Raw genomic sequence first — 27265 nt, 5'->3', positions numbered from 1 at the left:
CTTTTTTTTTTTTTTTTTTTTTTTTTTTTGGTTTTCGAGACAGGGTTTCTCTGTGTAGCTCTGGCTGTCCAGGAACTCACTTTGTAGACCAGGCTGGCCTCGAACTCAGAAATCCACCTGCCTCTGCCTCCTGAGTGCTGGGATTAAAGGTGTATGCCACCATGTCCCGCTGCCCATTGGTATTCTTTAAGTAGCATCCTTTCTTTTAATCAAATAAAAATAAAAATGAAATAAATAAAAACGGAATTTTGGGAAGCTGGGGAGATGGCTCAGTTGCTAAGGTGCTTGCTGCTCAAGCGTGAGAACCTGAGGTGAGTTCCCAGCCCCCATGGGGAAAGGCTGGGTGTAGTGAGCCACGCTCCTGTCATCTGATGCTGGGAGAGGAGGAGAATAGGGGACCCATGGAGTTTATGCTTACCCAGCCTAGTCAAATTGGTGAGTTCCAGGTTCAGTGAGGGAGCCCATCCTAAATAATAAAGAGTAGGGACTGGAGAAGATACCCCATGCTGACCCCTGTTCTCCACATGTCTGCACACATGTGCATGTGTACCCTACATATAAACATGTGCACAGAGACTTAAGTTATGTCCCCGAGGCTTAGTGAGGTAGAGGACAGAGGTGGGTTGGGAGCTTAGGAGTGAGTCCAGAACTGGTTAAGTCTTAACCACGGGTTGTCTGGGAACCCATCTTGCTTTTTTCTTCTTTCACCCTGGGTCCTGAGTTCAAGGCTGAGCTGCGGAGGAGTTTCTACACCATGACATGAGGCTGCTGGTCGTGGGTGTGGGAGTTCCCCCACCCATCCTAAGGTCTAAAACTGAGCCTGGTTCTCTCTTGCAGACCTACTCCGGCCTCTTCTGTGTGGTGGTCAACCCCTACAAGTACCTACCCATCTACTCAGAAAAGATCGTGGACATGTACAAGGGCAAGAAGAGGCATGAGATGCCGCCTCACATCTATGCCATTGCCGACACAGCCTACAGAAGCATGCTACAAGGTGAGCCTGCCAGGCCCCCAGAATCACCTCAGGGCTCAGACTCAGTCCTCACCCCCACCTGCCTGAGTCCCCATCAGGAATGTGGAGTTTGGCAGGCAATGCCTTGACTAAAAAAGGGCAAAAGCAAAAAGAACGTCGGTCTGCAGCAAGGAGGGGGCAGGGAACTCAGGGATTGAGCAAATACGGGCATCAGGAATCACCCTCTCTGACTTCTGCCATCCCCGTGGCTGTTCCAGAGCCCTGGCCCAGCTAGCAGCTAGAGAGAAAAAAAATGGGTATGGGCTGTGGATGAGCTGCAGAGACCTGGGTTGCCATCTGCCAGTTTCCATCCCTGGAATCATGTTCAGATATTTTTTTCTTCCTAGCCTCAGTTTCCTTGTATGTGAAAGGGGATAATAGTCTCTATGTTGAAGCCTCTGTGAGACTTCTGTTGTGGCTTTTTCACATGGAGGGCCTTTGCACACACACTCCAAGTCCACATGTGGCTGTTTGTGGATTCTTTATCTGAAAATGTTGAGACCAGAGCCATTGCAGATTTGGAACTGACCTCCCACCCCCAGATTTAGGAATATTTCCATATACACATGATGAGCATTTGTGGGTCTGAAACTCAAGTGTAAAAATAACGTTTATTTATGTCTTTATTTTATATAGTTCTGAGGTAATTTTGGACAATATTTCAAACAATTTTGTTCATGAAGCAATGTTTTGTCAAGGGGAATTTTCCCATTGTGGTTTCACGTTTGGAATAAAAAAAGTTTCAGATTTTGGATTTTTGGGTTTGAGCTTCTCAGCCCATGTGACTGCTATCTTGAATGAGCATTTCTATTGAGACAAAATTGCAGATACATCACAAAATAATAGGGAAAGTGTTAATTTAAGAGTCGCACTGAAAATAATTTTTATACCTGCCTACAATAGAATAATTACCATTGAGATAAAGATATGAATGAGGTATTCTAGAAAGTTCCCATGACTTTTCCCAGCCAGTGCCTCTTCAGCACACACCCCCTGCCTGCTAAGGTCACTGCTGTTCTAGTTTCTGTCATCATCAGCTTAGCCTTGAACTTTCGTGAAGGATACACTTACGTTAGTACTTTCTGAAGGGGCTGCTTCTCCTCAAACCTCCGAAGAAGCAGTAAGCACATGTCAGTCCCAGCATGAATTCTAGGGCAGAGCTGCCTGTGCTAGCATGGTCACGCCAGGCTATGTGACTGTGAATGAGCTCTAAACATTCTCTACCTCTGCTTTTCCTCTGGAAAAAGAGAGACACAACTGGGTCTTGGCCAGTGTGGCAGACCAAGCCTGTAATCCTCAGGACACAGAAACAGGATGATTCCAAGTTTGAGGCTATCCTGGGCTACACAATGAGTTTGAGGTTAGCCGGGGCTACAAAATGAGATCCTATCTCAAAGTTAACCAGTCAACCAATGCATCCATCCAAACAGAGAGGTCTGTGACCACCTCTTGGGGCTGACATGAGCATTAGATGAACTATTACATCTTATGTTTTCAAAACAGTGGCTGGTACTTGATCAATAAAAACCCTCCCTAAGCCTAAGACACTACAGGTCAAATATCCCTAATTCTAAAGTCCAAAATCTACAATGATCCAAGATCTGGGATAATTTCATTGCAAATTCTAGGTTGTGAAATTTTGCTTATGAGCAAAGTTATTAAAACATCCCGTGAGTCGGGCGAAATAGCGTGTGAGTAAAATCCCAGCCTTGGAGAGGCAGAGGCAGAGCCAGAGGCAGGCAGAGCTCTGTGACTTTGAGGTCAGCCTGATTAACACTTAGAGCTCCAAGACAGCCAGAACTACACAGAAAGATTCTGTTTATAAACATACTCATAAAACATCCCATGAGGCCGGGCAGTGGTGACCCACGCCTTTAATCCCAGCACTTGGGAGACAGAGGCAGGCAGATTTCTGAGTTTTCAGGCACTGGGGCGAGGTGGATGCAGGAAGTATGGACTATGCCCATTCCACGGCCAGCGCTGCGCGGCCAGGCGCAGTCTGAGGTCCCTACAGACCTGCCGGAGTCGGTTTGGGGGCGCTGGCCTGCTCGGATGCCAATGCTGCGGAAGAGTTGAGAATGGCGGGCGGGGGGGGGGGGGCGGGCAGACTTTGGCCCGGGGCAGAAGGGAGGTGGGCACTCCGGCTTGTTAGAGCAGGGAGGAGAGTCCTAGGCTTGATCAGCTGCTTGGTTTGGCAGAAGCCATGGCTGGGAGGCACAGGGAGGCCTCCAGGTGGGAGGTTATAAATTTATGTAAAGATATAAATATGGACAAATATGGACAAACAAACTAATGGCAACTGCTCTGAGGAAAGTTAAACCTGAGAGGGCGGGGGAGGGGAGAGGGGAGAGGAGAGAGGGGAAAGGGCTTCCTTTTAGAGACGGGGAGATTGAGATTCAGAGAAGTGAATAACCTTCCATAGATTGGACGGTGTCAGAACTGTTTTGAACTTGGTGACTGTGACCCTAGGATTCTCAATTTAACAGTGGCACTGAGCTATGCTTGGCCCCTAGCCCAGGAAAGGCCTTTTGTCCCTGTGGGTCTTGCTTCTCATCTGAGTGTTGAAGGCTGAACACTTGGGAGCCCAGAGTCAGACTCAGCAAATTGCAGAAAGATCTGAAGAGGGAGCACTAAGTCTTCTGACAGGACCCTGTGGGTTGTCACTGAGGGTCCCTGGGGTGAAGTAGGGGAAGTGTGAAAGGCAGATAAGAGTTTGCTCTAACATGGTGAGTGGAGGCTCAGGAAGTGTGGAGCTGGCTTTGTGTCATCACAAGTGCCTTATTCTCACTTCATCAGCATCAAGAGAACCCTGTCAATGACAGAGAAAACACCTAGCTGGGGCTCTCAGCTCAGCCCTCTTCAAGAATAAGTTAAGTCTATGCAGTGGGCTGCAAGCAGGTCTCTCTGTTCTGTGGTTGCTATGCCTTAGGGGAAGTAGCCAGTGTCCAGCTGACAGCCTTGTCTGTAAATGAAAGGAGAAAAGGGCCTAGAGAGCCTGACAGATTTGTCTTAGAATTAGGAGTGAAACCTGGTGACTTTTCTCTCTAAGGCTGAAGAGGAAACTGGGCCCAGAGGCAAACAGACAAGCAGAGGCCATATGTCTTTGTTGTAATTTGTTTTTGCTTTATTTTTAAAAGATTTAAAAAACAAAACTGTGTATGGTTATTTTGTCTGGGTGTGTATGTGTCCACCATTATGCCTGCTTTATGTCCACTGGATCCAGAAGAAGGCACCAGATCCCTGGAAATGGACTTGTAAAACTCCATGTGGGTACTAGGGACTAAACTCAAGTTTTCTGCAAGAGCAGCAGTGCTTTTAACCACTAAGCCATCTCTCTAGCGCTATTTTTGTTTTTGAGACGTAGTCTCACTATGAGACTCTCGTGGCAATCTTCTGGCCTCAGCCTCCTGCTGGAATTACAGCACACTTTTGGGCCTTTAGGTCTTAGTCTTCCCAGGTAACTATAACAAAATGCGTTTATAAACAACAGAAATTTACTTCCTGCAGCTCTGAAAGCTGGAAGCCCAGATGAAGGAACTTAAGGGCTTGGATTCTGAGGGCACATTTCCTGTTCAGTCTGGTGAAGGCATGCCCATTTCCTGTTTAAGGATGGTGCCCCTGATGCAGTGTCCAAGGGGGAAATAAGATCCCTTGGGCTTTTTGTGAAAGGACATCAATCCCACTGGATATCTCCCACCTTGCTGAAGGGAGAGAAATGAGGGTGGAGATTTGGAGGGAGACACCGCGCTCAGATCATGGCACCTTCTAATTAGAAGGTGGGTGAACACGGCTCTGTACTCTACCCTCCTGATTCAGTCATTGCTGCCCATTAACACTTCCCTGGGTTACTAGTTTGATTTAGTCTTCATTCACTCACTCATGTATGCATTCAGGACAGAGTCACACTGTGTAGCCCAGAATGCCCTGGAATGTGAGTTCCTCTTGCCCTAGCCTCTCAGGGGTTAGAATTACAGGCATACATGGCTACACCTGGCCTCAGATCCTCGTTTTCAGTGGTGAAGATCGAGGACTGGGAGATAGCTCAGACGGTAAAGTGAGGATCTGAGTTTGATCCCCAGAACACAGCGTGGAAAACCTGAGCGTGGCAGCACCCGCTTGTAATTCCAGACCAAAAGAGGTGGAAACGGGAGGATTCTCGCCAGCCTAGCCTGATCAGTGAGCTTGTGAGAGTTTGTGAGAGACCCTGAGAGAGGCAGCACCTAAGGTTGATCTCCATGTGCATGTGTATGCATGTAAGCACACCACACCACCATGCTACTGACATGTACATGGGCCCACAGCTCTGAGCTGTGTCATGGGGAACTTCAAGCTTTCAATCTAGCTTCATGGAGCAGCTTTTGTGCTCTTGAAAAGTCAGGGTTTTTGTTTTGATCTCCGTCCCCCTCCCCCTCACAGCCCCCTACCACCCCACCCCCAACCCCCACCCCCGGGCAAAGAAACAGCGGTGGCAGGCACAGACTGGGAAGATGAGAAATAGTGTCAGGATGTTTGACTCAAAGTCACCATCCTACAAACCTCCAGGACAGGACTCAGGACATACGTTCACTTCCAGGAGGGTGTGGAGCTCTGCTCAGCTCCGCCCGGTCTGGACCACCTAATGGGTGGGTATAGTGCGTGTGGCTGAGTCTCCAGACATGGCTTCCCTCATCTGTCTAGCTCAGCTTTTAAGTCACCATACATTGTTGGCTTACTTCACCCTTCTTTGCCCATCTCTATCCAACTTTGGTCTGTTGAGACAGGATCTCACTGTAATTCAGGTTGGCACTCAATGCAATGTGTAGCTCAGGTAAACCTCTTGGGTGCATTGGTGGTGACAAAGCACTGCTAGCTGGAGGCTGGGAAGTGTAGCCGTAAATTTAGCTAAACTGCTCTGTGTTCCTGGCAGGTTGTGCTCCCAGCCACCTGCCAGAGCCCTTGGATTTGAGAATGAAATGTGTCACACAGGCTAGTAAATTTTAAATGCCTTGATGAGTTCAAAGATTGGGCAGTTCTAATACTTCCCACTACTAGCAAACACTCTCCTCTGGTACTTTTCAGGTCACGTCTTTTTAAATCTATATTTTATCTCTGTTACCCCAAACATAATTGGGGAAGTGGTCCATGTGGCCACTTTCCCTGATTCTCATGTCGGGAGGCCTTTAGGTCTGCTTTCTTCTCACTCTTCTTCTCTCCCAGTTCCTACCCCAAACAAATCCCCAAGTCACCTGCTAGCCATTGGCCAGTGGCTCTTTATTTATCAATCAAAAACTAATTGGAGACAAAGACCTTCAGCATTTGGACACGTTTGGGGTCTCTTGGGTATGGGCATGTGTCCCATTTGTGAGGGTAGAGCCTTCATGAATCCCTAGTTTCCCCATATAAGGTGGAGATGTGAATGTTGGACCCAAGTGGAACTCAGAGTTAGTAGAAACCCTCACACTCTTTGGTGTCCATGAGTTCTTACAGAGGCAGGAGGCAGTCAAGAATCTTAAAATATTGAGTAAATAGTGAATTCTGAGTTGGAAAAGTAGGCTTGCCCAGCAGAGTGAATATGGGGTGCCCATTCTGGTTTTTCATCCAGGAAGCATGAAAAGTATGTGTTTTCCAAGTTGATTGTCTCAGCAGGGTTGACTGAAGGCCGACCATATGCTGTAGCCCTGTTACAAATAGTCTAGCTAAGGGACATTAGTCAAGAAGCCCCACAGTGTAGGGAGGGAAGGTCCAAAATCTGAAGGCTGTTAACCTGGGGCCTGTCTCCTAGGCTAGGAGACAGTGGATGCCTCCTGGGAGGTGACTATGAACCTGAGATGGGAGAGCTTTGTGGGGCTGAAGGCAGAGGACAGGGAAAGAAAGAGCTGATCCCAAGAGGCCACCAGAGTCCCCTGTCCCTGGTGCCCCTTAAGGGTCTAGTTCTAAGGGTTAGAAAATGCTCCCTTGGGCCCAGTGCCTATAGCCCACATGAGTCTCCGAGGGAGAAGGTAGAATGGAAGAGAAAGGGCTCAGGCCCACAGGGACCCAGAGTAGAGTCAGGGCTACAGAGCTAGGGTAGAATCCGTCTCTTTGTGTCACAGTGTCTTTGTTGTCTGTTCCGGGTTGTGTGGGGATCACCATGAGCCATGCCTGAGCCTTAGCTGACATCTGCTCTGGTGTCAGAGGAGGACCCAGGATTGACAACTTTGTGCTAGCCTCACACAGTGTGTAGAACCTCTGGAAGCTAACTTCCTGGGGGATGGACGTAGGGAGTCATTTGCTTTGGACTTGGGATCCTCCCTGCTCCTGTGCCCCCTTTCCTGTTATCTACAGCTGGCTGGTACAAAAATGAAGAGAGGCGTGGAGTCTGGGATGCATTCCCAGCTCCACTTTCCTTTCTCCTTTTATGGGTAGCCTTCAGGCCTCAGTCTCAGCAGCCAGCTAGCAAGAACTCCAGCAGGGATCAACTGAAATAGCTAGTCCATGAGACTCTGAGATGCCGGGCATCTCCAGAGAGTCCTTGCCTGCTGTGCCTTAGTGTAACCCCAGGCCCATTACCCCACCTCTCAAGCACATCACAAGACCCAAATTTCTAAAGACAAGTCCCCAGGCCAGGTCGGAAGGGTAGACAGAGGCAGATTAGTGGTGAGGCAAGGTCCCAGGACCAAAGCTAGAAGCTGAGCCACAGTAAGGCGGTCATTGCCCATAGGCACAAAGTATATGCTTCCTGCCTTTGAGCTGCTTTGCTCAGCTTGGGGATTCTCTGTCCACCCCCCTCCTGCACTACTATATGTCCTTGACATAGTTCATTACAGATGTGGCATGAAGGGCTTCTTGTTACTCTGGGAAGCCACAGAGGTGTACTGGGGTCAGTGCACTGTACATGTCCTGCTTACAAGTGTGGCTACAGCCCTCCCCTCAGCCATTTTCTTGCCCGTTTGACTCCTGTCTTTATTGCTGTGAAAAGGCAGTATGCTAAGGCAACTCTTATAAAACAAGGCATTTGGGGGCTGGGGAGATGGCTCAGCAGTTAAAAGCACTGACTGTTCTCCCAGAGGACCCAGGTTCAAATCCCAGCATCTACATGGCAGCTTACAACTGTCTACAACTCTGAGATCTGACACCCTCACACATACATACAGGCAAAACACCAGTGGACATAAAATAATACAAAACAATTTTAAAAAAATAAAGCAAAGCATTTGATGGGGGCCTGGCTTGTAGTTTCAGAGGGTTAGTTCATGATCATGGTCATCATGGTGGGAGACAAGCAGGCATGACATTGGAGTAGTAGCTGAGAGCTTTACATCCTGATCTGCAAGCAGAAAGAAGCACTCAGAGAAACCTCAAATCTCATCCATTGTGACACACCTCCTCCAACAAGGCTATATCACCTCCAGTGAGGCCACGCCCACTCCAAAAGGCCTCACCTCCTAATCCTTCTCAAACAGTTCTACTAACTGGAGACTAAGCATTCAAATGTATGAGCCTATGGGGGGCCATTTTCATTAAAACCACCACAAATCCCACACTCTGCCATTAGTGATGTAGAAGCAAGAAACAGTGGCTCTTGTTGGCTTATGTTTCCAGGGCCTGGTGCACAGCAGAACTTACCTGTGATGGTATAAGCCTAGTGTGGTAGCAGTGTCTGAAATCCCAGCTCCCAGTAGGTAAAAGCAGGATGATTGTGAATTTGAGGTCAGAGCTACATAATTGTTTCAAAAACAAACAAAAAGAAGGAAGTACAAAATTATTGTGTTTTTAAAAATGTCTCTATCTATCTATCTATCTATCTATCTACCTATCTATCATCTACCTATCTATTGCATGAGTGCTCTGTTGCGTGCACACAACTGTTGTAGCAGGTGTCAGCACTTTTTCCTTTTCATGGCTAAATAGTATCTCGATGAATGGGCATACAGAATTTTTAAATCCAATCATCAGTTGATGGACATTTCCTTTCCTTCTTCTTTGAGGTGAATGTGAATATAATGCTGCACAGTCTTTTTGTATATGTTTTTACCAACTTGGAAAAGAAAACAACAACACTGTATGTTATATATATATATATATATATATATATATATATATATATATATATACTTTCAAAAATATATTGAAAAGCTAACAAGTTAAATAATGATCATGGGGAGGTTAATTGCTATAATACAGAGAATCTTTGGTCTAAAGGAGCCAGGGAGAGCATGAAGCCCTTATAAATATAGGAAAAGACATGCCTTTCTCAATATTCTTTCTTCAATCTTCAGGCAAGTTGTTTTTGTGAAAATATAAATCTCCCAAGAATCTCCCATAGAGTTAGACAATGTGCAACTGTTACCACTATCCAGAACAGCACTACAGGCAAGGTGTGCAGTAAATAGGCCCCTGCTGCAGCTCTCAGACTGTGGAATCAGAGACAGTATCACCAAGGTACTGGCTCTCAGATAACATAACAAGTCCTGAAAGAAAAACTTATATGTGAAAGTCCTCAGCAGTACAATTCACAATAGCTTTAATGTAGCAACAACCCAAATGTCTATCCGTGGATGAATAAAATGTGGTCTATGATACAATGGAATATTTCTTTACTGTGAACAGGGAAAAAAAGCAGTAATATATACTACAATTCAGATAACCCTCCCAAACATGATACATGTGCTGTGTGTCTCTCTCTACCTGTGTGAAATACCCAGGACATATAAACGTGCACACAGATGCAGACAGGGCACACAGTTGCTAAGGGTTAGTGGGAATGGCTGGGTAGACAGGGATGGCCTAATGGGTATAGGGTTTTATTTGGGAGTGACAGAATATTCTGAAACTAAATAGAGATGGTGCTCATGTGATGTGAATTTCCTAAGTGAGTTGGCCCATGTGATGTTAATTTCACAGCCATGAATATGGACCTGAATAGACAAGGAGGTGTGTGCTGGGAAAGAAGGCCTTGTTCTCTTTTTTTAAAAAAATGACAAATTACATGTATTGGTTTTGTATATGTGCACTGGCATGTGCACACATGTGGAGGTCAAAGTATAGTTTGTGGGAGTCAGTTCTCTCCCCCACCATGTGGATCCCAAAGTTACATAGATCTTCAGATCTGATCACATGGCCTTTTATCCACAAAACCTGGCTCATCCCCTGGCTCTCTCCAAGACTGGGCTCAGTGAGGAAACAGAAAGTCCCAGGCATGGAAAGTTTAGGCAAACTCCCTGGGGTCAGGCTGACAGCTGACTGCCCAGAGTTGTGCTTCCCACGCTTGTGTTTCCGATGGGAACATCCCGGGCCAGGGAGCTGCCGATGGCCCTCAGCACAGAGCCTGCTCCTCCTCCTTGGAGGTCTGGGAGCCTCTGACCCTATAAATCTCTGTTGCTCAGGGGCCAGCTCTTGTCAGCTGCTGAGAAAGCCTGGCTCCCTCCCCAGGTCAGATGGAAGAACAGAGCCCATGATCTGCCAGTGTTCAAGCCTTTTTTTTTTTTTTTTTTTTTTTTTTTTTTTTTTTTTTTAAATTATGGAGGCCAGGGCTGGGGATATAGCTCAGAGAGCAAAGTGCCTGCCTAACAGGCATGAGACCTCCGTCCCCAGTGCTGCATAAACAGTGAGTGCTGGAGACCTGGAATCATAGAACTGAGAAGGTAAAGGGCAAAGGGATCAGACATTCAGAGGAATCCTAGCCTATATAGTGAGTTCTAGGTTAATCTGGGCTATAGAGACCTCATCAGTTCCTGTCAGGACCTCAGGCTGCAGAGACAGTTTTGTCACCTGGGTTCTTGTCACAGGACACTTGTTCCTCCAGCCCTTCAGTTAGTGTGTATTGAGCTTCTCTCTCTCTCTCTTTCTTTCTTTCTTTCTTTCTTCCTTCCTTTCTTTCTTTCTTTCCCTCTTTCTCTCTTTCTCCCTCTCTCTCCCTTCCTTCTTTTCTCTTCTTTTTTTCTTTCTCTTTCTCTCTCTCCCTTCCTTCTCTTCTCTTCTCTTCTCTTCTTTCTTCCTTCCTTCCTTCCTTTCTTTCTTTTTTCCATCCTTCCTTTTTCTTCCTTCCTTCTCTCCTTCCTTCCTTCCTCTTTTTTCTTTCTTCCTTTCTTTCAAGATAGGGTCTCACTATGTAGCCCTGACTACTTACTGTATAGCCAAGGATGACCTTGAATTCCGATTTCCTGATTCCGTTATCCATCTATCCATCCTCCTGTCTATCCTCTGATCTGTCCATCTATCCTATGATATATTAAAAACAGACAACAGTGCTCCCAAACATGTACTGGGCACTGAAGGTACAGTATCCTGTGGTGAATTGAGGCTGAAGGCATGGAACTCAGAATAGATGGCACTACCTTTGGCACTCTGGTATCTCTGCTCTTGTCATCTGGTGATTGGAATGTTGGTCACTGTTCCCATATTCCTCAGAGGTTCCTGGCTGGCCCTCTGGAGCACTTTCTGAGCAGAAAGCTGTCAATGACGCCTGCTTGATCTTTGATCTCATGATGTCCTCTGTATGGGGCGGGGAGGCACTGAATTGTCGCCTTCCAGAAGGAAAGAGCCTACCTAGGAACTTGCAGATTGTGGAAACAGTGTCACGGGTCAAAGGAGGTTGAATGACAGACACCAAGGGCCTGGAAGGAAGCAAGAGAGATCTCTGTTCTACTCTATCTCAGACCAAGTAGAAATTCTAAGTCAGACGATCCAGTCAACCTAGCTCTGAGCATATTCTTAACCCTTCCTTGGGAACAAAAGGAACCACCCCGAGGCTCCTGTTGCAGTTAGGGTGATTATTGCTGTGACAAAACACCAAAACAACGTGAGGAGGAAAGGATCTATTTGCTTACACTGTATGTCACGGAAGAAAGTCAGGGCAGAAACTCTTTTTTTTTTTTTGATTTTTAATATTTTTATTACATATTTTCCTCAATTACATTTCCAATGCTATCCCAAAAGTCCCCCATAGCGCCCCCCACTTCCCTACCCACCCATTCCCATTCTTTTGGCCCTGGCATTCCCCTATATTGGGGCATATAAAGTTGGGCAGAAACTCTTAACAGGGCAGGATCCTGGAGGTAGGAGCTGATACAGAGGCTATGGAGGGTGCTGCTTCCTGGCTTTCTCTCCATGGCTTGCTCAGCTTGTTTTCTTATAGAGCTCAGGACTGCCAGCCCAGGGATGGCCCCACCCACAATGGGCTGGGCTTCTCCACATCCTTAATTAAGAAAATGTTTTACAGGGGATGTTATGGAAGTATTTGTAAATTGAGGTTCCTTCCTTTCAGATGACTCTAGTTTATGTAAAATAAAGTTTATGACTCAAGTTGACACAAAATATCTAGCACAGCTTTCTAAAAGGACAGGAGTGAAATAGGGACAGACCTAAAGAAACCTGCATTACTCTCCCCAAAAGAGAGATGAGCACTGGTCACAACCCAAGGTTGTCACTGTAACACATCACAGCTAATGGAGCAGACACAGTAAGCTAGAACACTTATGCCAGGCCTCAGAGCAGAGATACCTATAGCCACAAGAGTGCCTGGTCAGCCTGCACCCAAAGTGTGACCAGTCTATAACCTAATCAGGACGGGTGAGGCTCTGGGAGCCCCAGAGCTGGTGTGATTGGAGGCCAGCACCCCTCCCACCAAGGGCACCATGCTCAAGATTCTTTCAAGAAACACCTCAGGCACTGCAGTTGTCCATGTGGGTTTACTTTGGTCTCCTGTGTCCTGGGTATCCAGTACAACTGGCCCCTGGCCACTTCCAGTCTGGCCATCATGTGGGAAGTAGATAATGCTGCCTGACTTGAACCAGGTCCAGACCCTTAGATTCAGGGCTCAGTCTAATTCACACTCTGTTTTTTATTTCTCTGTTTGCAGATCGCGAAGACCAGTCCATTCTGTGCACGTAAGTGATGTGATTTTTCCTTTGTTGTCTACTGAATCCAAAGATCTCCAGGATGGTGAATTTTGATGTGTTCACAGTTGTAATTGCCTAGCCTTGTCCCTGGGACAGGGTACATGTGATGGAAACCAGCATACTTGAATTCGTAAGGACACTGGTGCTGTTCTATTTTTGATTACCTTTTAAAAAAATTTATCATGTAAGTGTGTGTGATGGTTTCTATATGCTTAGCCCAGGGAGTAGCACTATTAGGAGGTGTGGCCTTGGTGGAGTAGGTGTGTCCCTGTGGGCATGGGCTTTAAGACCCTCATCCTAGCTGCTTGGAAGTCAGTCTTCTCTTAGAGGCCTGCAGATGAAGATGCAGACCTCTCAGCTTCTCCTGCACCGTACCTGCCTGGATGCTGCCATGCTCCCACCTTGATGATAATAGACTGACTCTCTGAACCTGTAAGTCAGCCCCAATTAAAGTTGTCTTTCTAAGACTTGCCTTGGACATGGTGTCTGTTCACAGCAGTAAGACCTTAACTAAGACAGCACGTAAGGACACACAAGTGCCATGATGCATGTAGAGGTCAGATAACAACTTGCAGCAGTCATTTATCTCCATCCACATGGGTCCTGGGGATCAAATGCAAACCACTGAGATTGGCAGCAGGTACCTTTACATTCTGAGCCAGCTCCCCAGGACTGGGACACAATGCCGGGCATAATTAACTGGAAACAGGAGAGATTTATTGATGTTGTGCTCATGATTTCAGAGAGTTTGGTTCATAGCCATCCAACCCCAAGTGCTTGGGCAGAATATCATGGTGGTTGGAGGATATGAGAAGTTCTTCACTTCTTTTATTTATTTATTTATTTATTTATTTATTTACATTTATTTTGTGTGTGTGTGTGAGTGAGAGAGAGACAGAGACAGAGAGACAGAGACGGAGAGAGAGGGAGAGAAGGGGGGAGGGAGGAAGGAAGAGAGAGGGAGGGAGGGACAGGGAGGGAGGGAGAGAGAGAAGGAGAATGAGAGAACAAGAGATTAAGAACTAAGGAAGGTGCCAGGACTAGCGATCCTTTGTCTTAGGGTTGGGGAGTAGGAAACTTATAACTATAAGATCAATAAACATGTTCAACCAGGAGCTCCAGGGGCCCTTGTCTGTATTTTGTACATAAACTTTTATTGAAACACATCTGCAACCTAGTTGTTTACACACCAGCTTCCACAGCCATGCTGAGTAGGTATGAGGGGACTCCACAGCCCACTTGCTTTTCTTTTTACTGGGATGTAACACCGTGACCAAAGGGGGAAGGGGGTTAGTTTATATCATAGTCCATCAACAGAGGAAGTCAGGGCAGGAACCCAAGACAGGGACTGAAGCAGGCAGAGTCCATGGGTTATCACACCTCATAGCTTGCTCAACCTGCTTCCTTATGATCTAGGACCACCTGTCCTGGGGTAGCACTCACACATCAATCACTACCTAAGGGGGAGGCTTCCTCAGGTCAGAGTCCTTCTTCCCAGCTATGTCTAGGTTTGCGTCAAGTTGACAGACACCAAGGAGAACACCCACAAAGCCTGAGATGTGCTACCTACCCTGGGTCAGAAGTGACTTTCCCACTCTACCTCTAACCAGGGAGAAGTGTGGTGGGGTTTATGGGATAACACTAGGACGGATGGTGGAGATCATAGTACTGACAGAGCACATAGGCACAAGGGAGGAAGTGGCTGTGAGAAAAAGCAGCTAGGGTTGTGTGACAGTCACCATTCTGAGTGTCATGTTCTCTTGTTTAACACTCGCAGTGGTCATATGGAATATCCAACATACACCTATTTTGTAGGTAAGGAAACAGGCACAGGAGGTTAAGTAACTTCCCAGCGCCCATGCAGATGACTGGTTGAGCAAGCACTTGAATGTAGGCTGTCTGATCCAGGAGCCCCCTATGCCATTCAAGCTAATGAAGTTTATAGGAGACAAACACCTTGAGTCTCATATAATATTCAAAATGCCTAACTGGGCTTTGCAGAATATATAGGAGTTGCTATTGGACACCAATACCAAAGGACACAGCTAGCTTGCAGTAGGGGTGGGACTTAGGAGGAGCTGTGAGCATACAGCCAATTGGCTCCTTGTTGGGGCCAACAACAGGCTGTAATAAGCTCTTAGTGGTGTTCAACTCAGAGAGGCAGAACTATCACATAGTTAAAATTATTTAAATGAGGGGCTGGAGAGGTGACTCTGGGTTAAGAGCACTGGCTGCTCTTCCGGAGTACCTGGAATTCAATTCCCAGCACCTACATGGCAGCTCACACCTGTCTGTAAACCCAGTTCCAGAGAATCTAATACTCTCACACAGACATACAGGCAGGCAGAATAGCAATGCACATAAAATAAAATTACTCAAATCAAAATGTACAATTCCATGATGAGACGTCATGGAATTTTCAGAACTTTCTATCTAGCACAGGGATCTTCTCAGAGTAGTCCCCAGAGACTGTGCAGGTCACACATGCCAAGGGAGAGTACAAAGCCCAGGAGATCCTGTCTAGCTAAGCCAGGGGCCTCCAGGAATAGGAAGCTGAGGACAAGTTCCTCAGAACAGGACAGGGACTCGGATGGGGACAGCACTGTCACCCAAAGTTCCAGAGTCAGGAAAGCAGCGATAGCTAGGCATGTCTCTGGAATCACACAGAGCCTGCCAACTTTAGATGCCTGGAGCCTGGTGCTTGGCTGTATTTGTTGGCAAGGCTGCCTAAGACTATTTTTATCAGCTATCAAATAGTTGAGCCTAGAGGACCATAGGGAAGAGAAGGGTTCCCAGAGTCTGTGGCTGCTCATGTCCCCACTGTTGTCAGGAGCAGAGACTGAAGGTCAGATGACAAAGAATGAGACAGTAGGAATGGGGTAGGATGCTGGTGTGCCAAGTGTGAGATCTGTGTTCAAAACCCAGGATTTTCTCTCTTTGTCCTCGTTTTCCTTCAGGTGAAAGGGAAGTCTACCCACTGTTTTGACATTAGCTCAACTGAAGTAACTTATACTATGGTACAATTTATACTATGGTGTCATTTATATTATGGTGTGCAACTGAGTGGCCTCGTTCTTTTTTTTTTTTTTTTTTTTTTTTTTTTTTTGGTTTTTCAAGACAGGGTTTCTCTGTATAGCTCTGGCTGTCCTGGAACTCACTTTGTAGACCAGGCTGGCCTCGAACTCAGAAATCCGCCTGCCTCTGCCTCCCGAGTGCTGGGATTAAAGGCGTGCGCCACCACGCCTGGCTGAGTGGCCTCGTTCTTTGATCACCACTTTCAGTTTCAGAATCCAAAGCTGGGGTATCCCTCTATCTTTCCCATTCTCATCTGTCAGGAGGCGAAGAACAATATGGGTTGTCATATTATTAAATTTCATTCCTCCTCCGTTTTCTGTCTATGGCAGTACCTGAAACTGAAGCAGTTTACTTCCATGTCCCTAAGCCCTCAGTTTCTCCAAAGTGATGAAAAGAGCCATGAAGTTTCTCCTTAGATGGCTGGGGAGTGAAAGAGCAGACCAGGCACTTAGGAAGCACAAAGGCCCGCCTGCCCTTTGTCTGGCCCTTGGGTTTGCTGTGGCTCCCAGGGTGTGGCACATGGACCTTGCACAGGAGGTCAGGAAACATAGGGCTGGATGCTACCGATTGGCTCTCTTTGTTCTTTCCAAGCTGTGGAGGACCCCAGCTCATGAGATAGTGACTCCCACATTCAATGTGGGGTTTATTCCCACCTCATTTAACCCAATCTAGAAATTCCCTCACTGGCATGTCCAGATGTTTGTCTACTAGGTGAGTCTAAATCCTGTCAATAATCAATATTATTAGAGAACAGAGTCTGTGTGGTAGAATAGCAAGAGTGTGGGTAGCATTGGAATCAAGGACTGAATTTAATGTGCCCTTCCCTTGCTGTGAGACCTAGAACAGGTTGCTTACCCATTCTGGGCTAGACTTCTTTACCACAGTAACACAGACTAAGACACCATACTTCCTGTCTCCAAATGTAAGGGTGGTGCTGAGAAGAAGATAAAGAAGACAGAGCATGCAAAATAGCCAGTACCCTTTCTCACACTCATTGTCAATTCTTCAAAGTGTAGGAAAATAATCAATCATGTGTCCTTTGGGAAAGGAGGGGGTACCAGGGACCTCACACCACTGTGACTGTGTGCAGCCCATCATAGCGGCTGATGTGAGTCAGACCTTGGCAGTGGGAACCTGCACCCAGTCATTTCTCACCTGCTGTTGTGAAGTAGACGGCTTGAGCTGGAAACTGTTGGGCTATGACCCTCAAAGGTCCATCTCCTGTGACCTGCCGCCCCAGGCACTATCAGTTAGGGACTGTGTTCAGATATATTGCCTGTGGGAGACCGCTCTCACTCAAACTGGGACAACAGGAAACTGTCCATAAGAGGCATCATTTTTTGACAGTGGACTCCGTGGGGCCAGGCCCAGTTCTCAGAGCAACTGGTGGCTTTTCCTTTTCTCTTTTCTCCAGCTTGAACAGAGTCACTGAGACATGCTTGGCAGAGAAAGTTATTTTTTTTTCCTTCTATTTAGGGAGAATAGCAGAGCTATGCCCAGAGAATACTGAGCTGACCTTTGCATGGATGATATTTTTTTCCAGACTTAAAAAAAAGAAAGAGTCTCTCATATCATACAATATGAAGTAAGCGCAGAAAACGAGAACATTCAAGCAAGAAAGGAAAAAATAAACAATCCTGATGGAAGATGATGTGGAAGCAAAGGGAGCAGAGAGACTTGTCTTAGTTTGGGTTTTACTGTTCTGAAGAAACACTATGACCAAGGCAGCTCTTATAAAGGGCGACATTGAATAGGGACTGGCTTACGGTTTCAGAGGTTTAGTCCCTTATCGTCATGGCAGGAAGCATGGCAGCATCCAGGCAGACTGGATGCTGGAGGTGCCAAGAGTTCTACATCTTAATCCAAAGGCAGCTAGGAGGAGACTGGATTCCACACTGGGTGGACCTTAAGCATAGGAGACCTCAAAGCCCACCCCCACAGTGATACATTTCCTCCAACAAGCCCACACCTCCTAATAGTGCTATTACCCATGGGCCAAACATTCAAAACACATGAGTCTATGGTGGCCAAACCTATTCAAGCCTCCACAGAAGCTACCAGCTATATGTACGTTAGCATAAATTACTCCAACCAAGGAAAACTTTAGCTACTCATTTGCAATTATCAGCTAGCTGCCTGATATTCAAGGAATTCTGCTGAGTATGAAAGAGCTTGCTTCTGCTCCAGGACTCATGGGATACAATTCTTTTTTTTTTTTTAATTAGATATTTTCTTCATTTACATTTCAAATGCTATTCCAAAAGTCCCCTATGCCCCCCTCCTGCAGGATACGATTCTTTTTCCTAGATTTTATCCTTTAGGCTCTGCCTATTTGAAGAAAACACATTCTTTCTTGGGAGTGTCTTTCTTGCCCAGCTCTTCTGGGTCCACTTTGCTGGCAATGCCTCTCAGTAGACAATGCAGAATAGACTGGCGTTTGATCCTTCACAGCAGAACTCAGGCTCTCCTCTCCTCTTCTGGGCTCTCCCGTGCAGAGAAGTACCTCCTAGAGGAGCTCCCTCTAGAGGAGTGCCCTGGCTTGTGGACCTGGGTGTATTTAGGTTCATATGCAGGACTAAGAAACCCAAGCTCAGGGCCGGAGGGATGGCTCAGTGGGTAAAGTATTTGTTGTGAAAGCACGAGGATCTCAGTTCAGATCCCCAGGACCCGTGTTAGACAAGAGTTGGGCAGAGTAATGCGCATATAACCCTAGCAAGGGGAGGGACACAGACAAGCAGATCTTTAGGGCTCACTGCCAAGCCAGCCTAGCCTAATTGGTGAGTTCCAGCCAGAGAGAGATCTGGTTTTTGTTTTTTTCTTTTTTAAAGGTGCATGGTAACAGAGGTTGACCTCTGGCCTCCATATGTATGTATACCTGCACATATCCAGTTAATGCCCCTGCTAGGAGGAGTTTTGGTTTCCTCACTTGGGGAGTGTCAAGGATGACCATCATATGAGAGTCAGCATACTCATGTCTTTCAGAGGTGAGTCTGGAGCCGGAAAGACAGAGAACACAAAGAAAGTCATACAGTACTTGGCTGTGGTGGCATCCTCCCACAAGGGCAAGAAAGACAGCAGCATCACGGTAAGTGACAAACGCTGTCACCAAGGTCACCCAGGCCTTAGCATACTCAGAGTGAACAGAACCCCTGAGTGAGAACTCATCCTGTATTCACTGGGTTGGCCCCCCTGGGTGGAGTGGGCTGACTCTGGAGACCCTCTCCCCCTGCATGGATACACGGTCTGAGAAGTCTGCAGACAGCCTCCTCCACTGAGAACTGCCGTGCGCACTTCTTAGCAGTGGCTCTGATGTCACTATGACCTGATTTTCTGTTGTAGGGACTGTTCCATGAACTCCAATGCTCCTGGTCCCTTGTCTCTGTCCCTGTATGCCACAATATATTAGGAGGCAGCAAATATGCTCCAGATACTGTCAAATGTTCCTAGGGGGTGGGACTCAGTCCCAAATTGGAATGACCCCATGTCCTACCCCCAGAGGACAAGGATGCTAAGGTCACTCAGCATGGGTCCCTGGTCCACTATTGACTGACCTTCTTGCTGTGAGCCAGACAACACAAGGATGAGGTCCTACAGGGACATGTGGTTACATTGTTAGACCTGCTAGTACAAACAAATGACAGACACAGGACAACAACAACAACAACCAAAAATGCCACTGTCCCCATGGGAGGAGGAAGAAAAAGTACAAGAAGTTTCTAGAACCTTCTCTTGCTTCCTTTCTTCTCTCTCATTTGCCTTCCTCATCAGTCCACTATGGGACCAAGGATCCTGTCAGTTCCTCTCTATGGATGCTGAGGGCAGAGAGATGACAGGAAAGGTTTCTGCCACCCTGCATCTTGTTTCCTATCCTTAGGAGTAGCAGTCTTGCTCAGTGGCCAGTGAACCTGGAGCTCTCGGGGACCTGGGCTGGGTGCTGGATATATCCTAGGAACGTTTTCCCCTTAGACAAGCCCATGACCATAGACCAGCCTGTCAGGGTTGTGTGGGGACCACTAGCCTAAGCTTGTTTATCAGAGAGAATCCTGCTTCTTCCCACCTAGCCTGTTCCTATATAGAAAAAAACAAGACATAATAGTTACGATGATTCAGCTAGACACTCTCTCCCTCTATATGCAGGCGTATTGCTTTCCCCATCAGATCAAATGTCAGTGTAGTGGGGGAGGAGAGCTCGAGGGGTTGGAAGAATGCCTACCTAGTGGGCACAAAGCCTTGTGCTCATCCCCAGAATCCTATAAACCAGATGTGGTAGTACACACCTTTAATCCAAACATTTGGGAGGTAAAGGCAGGAGAACTTCACCCTCGGGTATCTAGTAAGTCTGAGACCAGTCTGGGATACATAAGACCCTGTCAAAAGAAGAAAGGAAGGGCAGGAAGAAGGGAGGGAGGGAGAGAGGAGAGGAAGGAAAGGAGGGAGGGGAAAAGGAGGGAGCCAGGGAGGGAGGAAGGAAGGAAGACAGACAGACACTAAGGCCCTAGCAATTAGGAAACATGAGATAGCTGGGTGTCTAAGAATGTAGTTAATGGCCAGTTGTGATGGTGTGAGCCTGTGATCCCAGCACTCAGGGGCTAAGGCAGGAGGATCATGAGTTCAAAGCTAGCTTGGCTATACAGTGTCTTCAAAAGGAAGTAAGGGAGTGATGGAGGGTGCATGGAGAGAAAAAAGAGAGGAGAGTCTAGAGAGAGCAGCAGAGTATAAGGGAAGGAGCCGATCACTGTGGGCTGGGGCTGGTAGCCATGGCATGGAGGAGAAGGAGCCTAGCCCAGGGCTCCCAATATGGGGTGGGCCTTGGATATGAAGCAGAAGCACTGACCTCTGTTTCATACTGTGCTATCCCACCGCAGCAAGGTCCATCTTTTGCCTACGTGAGTAACAGAGTTTTCCTGGTGTGACGGGAGGCACCGAGTGGATTAAGACCTGCATGCATCTTTTGCACCCACGGGCTCCTAGTAGATGTGGGAACAGGGCAGACTCATGGGTTCCTGGCCCCAGACTAGTAGAGGCACCAAAATATCATGGTGTACATGGGTGGGAGGTGGTGGTGATACCAGAGTGGGGCATGTTAGCTATCTAGTGGCTTCTACCAGAATCCCTAGGGCTGCACTCCAGCCTGGATGGATTGCCCCAGTTCAGAATAAACTCCCTCATCACTTCCCATAGTGTGCCCACCATCAGTACCCCCAACACATTGGAATGACCCATCCCATCTATTGAGCATCTTAGGACCATCAGGCTCCAGAGTGGCCCTGGCTTGGTCAGTAGGAAACCCAGCCAGGGCAAAGTTACCATCCGTGACTTCCTGCCCCAGCTCTGTCCCCTGCACCTGTGTGTCTCTGTGCATGTGTGTGTTGTGCTTGTGTCTTCTCCTGCATGCCAGTTGCCTCACCTGAGACATTTGAGACCTTCTTGGGTTTGTGATGCACTAGCTTTGGTGGCTTGGTAAGGCCCCGGCTATGGCACACACAGCCTGCCCTGCATGGATCTCTGTGTGTGTCAACTGAACTCTGATGCAGAGCTGGCACATGGGTCCCAGCCTCAAAGAGACCCTCCAGAGTGTCCCATGTCACCTAGTCTGTTGTAGGTAGATGCTGGGCCACAATACTTTGACTCATGCGAGAAGCAGGATCTTACTTGGCATGGGCTGTGTAACCTTTGCCCAGACACTTAACAGTTCTGAGCCACAGTCTCATCATGCATCAGATGAGGTCTCTATGTTCAAAATGCTGCTCAGAAGGCCATTTAATGTGCCTGCTAGAAGACTCTTTCTAGAAGAGGGAACTTGGGAACAAAGGGTCAGAGGACACCTTTGGATCCCAAGTCTGCACAGGTAGATGCCATTACTCTAAGTTTCTTCCTCCTAAGCCAAGGAAAGTGGATGCCTCTTCTTGTCAACTTCTCCAGTGGGTCAGGACCGGAGTTTCCATGAAGACAAGGCCTTCTGCATCTTAATTTACATGCTGCATCGCAGGGGGATGCTCAGGCCAACAGTAGTTGCTGCCTTCTGTAGCTTGGCATCTCTTTGCTTTCCTGGCATGGCTTACTTTGTTGGCCCTTTCTATGTCACTATTAATCACGTGGTTGCATTTGCACACAGGGGCCCTTCAGAGGGGTCTGACGGGCTGTACTCAGTCTCAGCTGCATTTCATCTGCTGGACAGAGCTCATGAAGTTTCAAGGCTTCATTCTGCAGCTGCTTAAAAGAATCTCTGATGGGTTTGGAGCCTCCAAATTACCTTCCATAGGAAGTATCAGCAGTCCAGACTGGCCCATGAAATGCTGCACGTTTCATAAAAATTATGCTTAAGCAGTTGGGGGGGGGGGGTGGTTGTAGTGGCTTAGCTTGAGGAAAGTGACACATCAAACTTACACTGCGGTATCACCGTGGACAGCAGGACTCCTGTACACTGCATACTCCCAGAGGCATCCCAGCGTTGTACTATGCAATGACCTTTGTCTCTGGAAAGCAATCTTTCCAAGGAGTGGATGTCTTCTCTGTCAGAAAGCTCTTCTGATCAGATCTTGTACATCTGGATGTGACTGTTAGGGTCTTGGAGGGGCTGAGGGCAGGAAAGAATCTGTGGCTGAAGGGCAGAATCTTGTGTCAGGCCTTGTGCTGTGCCCCCCCATAACTAGCTATGAATGAATTTTAGGGGGAGCTGGAAAAGCAGCTTCTACAGGCAAACCCAATCCTGGAGGCTTTCGGCAATGCGAAAACCGTCAAGAACGACAACTCCTCTCGCTTTGTAAGTAGCAGAGCCATACGGGCTTGTCTGGGACCGATGTCACATATGCCCCAAGAACACAGTTCTGAGACTGAGTGGGCACCCCAGTGTCATATATCCCCCAAGATCACAGGCTGTAAGAGTAGAGGGGAGTTCTGACTAAAGGCAGTAGAGGATAGACACATTTGCTCCCTGTCTTCCAGCCCTCACCCATTCACTCAACAATCACTGAGCCTCCATTCTCAGTCAGCCATTTAACATTTGTGATTTATTTAACATTTCCTGAGCACCTAGATATGTGCAATACTCATCTATGGATTCATTCAACGAAGCATGAATTAAGTACTTATTTTATAGCACATACATCTATCCTCTACCAAATACTGACTAAACACCTACTACATAGACTCATTCTGGTGAACGCTTTTATATAGACCATTCCCTCCTGTTTTCATTTGTTGAGTTGATTTTTATAAAGTACACAGTATATACCTAGTACTGACCCAGGTATCAAGAATCACAGTAAATAATCCTGATGTGACTCCAGACACGGAAAGGCGACCTGCTTCGGGCAGCAGCAGTTAGTGAGGACTGCTGCAAACACAGAGTCCTGAACCTATAAGAGAAAGCAAGACATGGTGGCATGTGCTTGTAGTCACAACACTGAGGAAGCAGAGACAGGAGAATCCCTGGAGCTGCCTGATCAACCAGCCTAGCCTGCCTGGAGAGTTCCAGGCTAGTAAGAGACTCCTAGTGTATACATCAAATCCCCACTCGCTCACCCCCACCTCTGCCACAGACATATGAACAAACAACATTTCAGCTCTCAATGCTCAGGCCAGAGCAGCTCAGACCTTGGTGTAGAAAAGCCTGTGACAGACTGAAGAGCAATATCCTGCCAGGCCTCTTAACCTATGTCAGCCTCAGTTTCCCTACCACTTAGAGACAGCCATGAAGGACTTCGTTGTCTCTTGAGATGAATGATATTTCTTACATGGGTTCGGGAGGCCTGGGGAGGGGCGGTGTCCCAGCTCAGATGCTGGCTGTTATGGGCCAGCAGGACTGTGAAGTTCTGATTCTTTTCAGAGTCTCTCCTGTCCCCAGTGGGCCCTTGACATTTATCCACTTGCCTGTGGTGTGGGGTCTGTGCTGAGCCTGGCCCACATCAACTTGTTCTTCTCTTGGCAGGGCAAGTTCATTCGCATCAACTTCGATGTCACTGGTTACATTGTAGGTGCCAATATTGAAACATGTATCCTTTGCTGAGTTGGGGCCTCCTGAGGGTGAGGGAGCCCAGGGAAAGCACAGAACTCCGTCCTCTTCTTCAGACTCTTGAGTTCCTTCCGGAACAATCCTTCTTGTGCTTAACAGAGGTACTGTGGGGTAGGGGCACATGTAAATCCTCAACATCTGCCAAACCAAAGGTCCTTTAAGAGTCCATCTGAAGCCGGGCGTGACGCACACCTTTAATCCCAGCACTCGGGAGGCAGAGGCAGGTGGATTTCTGAGTTCGAGGCCAGCCTAGCCTACAAAGTGAGTTCCAGGACAGCCAGAGCTATACAGAGAAACCCTGTCTCGAAAAACCTAAAATAAAATAAAATAAAATAAAATAAAATAAATAAAAGATTCCATCTGAGATCAGCTGCCCTACACAGATCCATGAATCAGAAATAGTAGCCAGCTCTGCCAGCTCTTGGGTCCCTTGCGACTTTACAGGGAGCCTCCTGGAACACCTGTAGCAGCTGGCTTGGGAGGGTGGATTGGTGATTAGGTTTTGGGAACTGACTTTCTGAGCTGTGAGCTGAGTCCCTAAGCTGGCCCCAGAACCCTTAACTTCTCGCCAACCAGATCTTCTGGAAAAGTCCAGGGCTATTCGACAGGCTAGGGATGAGAGAACGTTCCACATCTTCTACTATCTGCTCGCCGGAGCCAAGGAAAAGATGAAAAGTGAGTGTGTCCTGTGGCAGGTTCAAGAGTCAGTGACTGGGAAAGAGCTGATGTTGGGGGAGGCAGGCATACAGTTCCTCACCTCCTGCAGTGAGCGAATGTGACCGTTATAAAGTTATCCTCACCAGCTATGTGTTTGATATGGTAGATGGCTATTAGCCACACATTAAAGTGTTAACAGTTTAGGTCCAATTACAATCTGTATCTTTAAAGGAAATAGGCAGCAGATGACAATGGTCTAGATGCCATTTAGAAAACTTGCCAGGTGCCAGGTAGGGCAGTATATTCCTTTAATCCCAACACTCAAGAAGCAGAGACAAGGAGGTCTTTTTGGATTTGAAGCCAGCTTGGTCTACATAGTGAGTTCCAGGCCAGCTATGGCTACATAGTGAGATCCTGCCTTGAAAAATACCTTCAGGTATATTTAGTTATTGGCTTTGAGACCAGCTCTTACTTTGTAGTGGGTGGCCTAGAATTTGCTGTGTATTCCAATTTAGTCTTGAATTTGTAATTCTTCTGCCTCAACCTCTCAAGTACTAAACTTTTTTGGCATGAGCCCCAAGACCCAGCCTTGTATTTTGAATTTGAAGGCAATTTTGGGGGGCAGTTAATTCAAGACTTTCTATTATACAAGTCTTCTTGTTATTTTGTTTTGAGACAGGGTCTCGTGTGGTCCAGGCTAGCCTCAAACTCACTCTATAGCCAAGGCTGACCTTGACCTCCTGATCTTCCTGCTCTACCTCCCAAGTGTTGTAATCACAGGCATGTTCAATCTCTCTCCCTTTCTCCTTCCCTGCATTCTTTCTTTTGACTCTGGGGATGGAGCCCTGGCCTTTGCATACAACAGGCACATCCTGTCCTGTAAATTAGACTTTTTTGTTTTTTTTAAGACCAAATTGTTACTGGCTACTGCTCTGCAGGTCACATAGAGTCTGGTCGACTCTGCCGTTGTACAAAAACAGCTATAGCAATGCATAAACCATCAGAAAAGATATGTTTTAATTAAGCTTTATATTTGCAAGAACATAAGGCACGCTGAAATTTGCCATCTTCTTTTGTAATTTTTTTCATGTGTTCTTTATATTTCAGGTAAGAAATAAGCTGTTCTGGCCATGCAGGAATCACATTATTTTTTCCAACTTAATATTTTTATTGGTTATTTGGGAATTTCAACAATGCACCCCTCACACTAGATTCCCAGTCCTTCCAGGCCTACCTCCCTATCCTTGTGCCGTCCCCCCAAAAAAGAGACAAAAAGAAAGAAAAAATACACCAAGTCCAGTTTGTGCTGCCCATATACTCATTGAAGTGTGGCCAGCCCCTTAAAGATAACTGAGCCCTTCCCTGCCATCCCTACTCCTACCAGAAGCCATCAACTGTGAAGAGCCACACTTCAGCATCCCTATCACAGTTTTAAGGCCTCTCCTCAATGGTTTTCTGTCTAGACCGGGTTTTTTTTTTGGGGGGGGGGAGTTGTCACATAAGCCTCATAGTTGAGGAATCAAACTTTTTAAAGATTAATTTATTTTATGTATATAACAATGAGTACACTGTAGCTGTCTTCAGACACACCAGAAGAGGGCATCAGATCCCATTACAGATGTTGTGAGCCACCATGTGGTTGCTGGGAATTGAACTCTGCACCTCTGGAAGAGCGGTCAGTGCTTTTCACTGCTGAGCCATCTCTTCAGCCCCAAGTAATCAAACTCTTAAAGGAACATCAAAATTATAGTCACAAAAGGGATATATCCATCAGTGAATATGGAATCTACATTCTATAATTAGGGTTAGGGTTAAGTTACAAAAGTGATGGCGACAGCACAGACTTGGTTTCCATCAGTTTTTTGCCTCGCAGTTAATTATTTTGGTTAAAAAGATTAACAAAATAACTGGGTGTGAAACACACCTGTCATCTTAGCACTGGGAGGTGGAAGCAGTATAGCAAGGTCAAGGCTAGCATGGGCTACATAATGGGACCCTGGAAAAAGGAAGGGAAAGAGGAGAAAGGAAAGGGAAGAGAAAGAGAAGAAGGAAAGGAAGATAGAAGGAGAGGAAGCCATGAAAGGGCTGTGATCAAACCAGCCATTATCTGGTATTTTGCACAGCCCGGCCACTAGGGGCTGTCACCTCTCAGTTCGTTGTTCTTGAAGCTTTGCCGTCTGGAGCACCTGATGCGAGAGGATGCAGAGTGCTGGGTAGATGCTACATTAGCAGTGAGTGAGTTAGCAGTTCACAGTGGGCGGCCCTGGGATGCTTGCAGAAGCATCTACCCTTCTTCCCTTTGCAGTTCCAGCTGCATTTTGCTCCATGCTCTGTATGTAGCAAGCGAGGCCAGTGGCAGCTGGGCCAGGGGCCAGGGGCTAGGACAGAGTCTAGAGCCAATTGCATTTTGTTTGTTTGTTCTGCTTTAGCCTAGAGTAGTCTGAAACTCATAGCAATCCCCTTGCCTCTGCCTCTGAAGTACTGAGATTGCAGGCATGCACTACCACCAGCATTATTAGTATTCTGATGCCAGGGCTGGGAAAAAGGAAAGTTGAGAAGTTGAAATACTATGAATCTCTCCAAACCATGGATAATGCTGGGGTTGGCAAAGGCCCAAGTCCTTGTGATAGTCTCATGTTTCTCTGAATC

The 27265-nt window shown here is 46.9% G+C and overlaps 1 protein-coding gene across 4 annotated transcripts in view; it reads left to right on the top strand.

Moving 5' to 3' along the window:
• Myh11 (myosin heavy chain 11) overlaps positions 1 to 27265 on the top strand; it is a 98758-nt gene that overhangs the window by 21983 nt on the left and 49510 nt on the right. For 2 of the 4 annotated variants that reach the window (XM_029470541.2, XM_029470542.2), the window contains exons 3-9: positions 838 to 994; positions 12831 to 12858; positions 18928 to 19030; positions 20811 to 20831; positions 22616 to 22708; positions 23876 to 23939; positions 24536 to 24634. In XM_029470541.2, the coding sequence (XP_029326401.1) occupies positions 838 to 994; positions 12831 to 12858; positions 18928 to 19030; positions 20811 to 20831; positions 22616 to 22708; positions 23876 to 23939; positions 24536 to 24634 (565 nt within the window). The remainder of the gene's footprint in view (positions 1 to 837; positions 995 to 12830; positions 12859 to 18927; positions 19031 to 20810; positions 20832 to 22615; positions 22709 to 23875; positions 23940 to 24535; positions 24635 to 27265) is intronic. The other 2 variants (XM_021185416.3, XM_029470543.2) reach the window with 1 other exon arrangement.

This window comes from Mus caroli, unplaced genomic scaffold (genome assembly GCF_978045245.1).
Source record: "Mus caroli unplaced genomic scaffold, Mus_caroli_1 scaffold_17, whole genome shotgun sequence".
NCBI lineage: Eukaryota > Metazoa > Chordata > Mammalia > Rodentia > Muridae > Mus > Mus caroli.
Note: the sequence above shows the minus strand (reverse complement) of the source record. Positions and strands in the feature narration are given on the sequence as shown.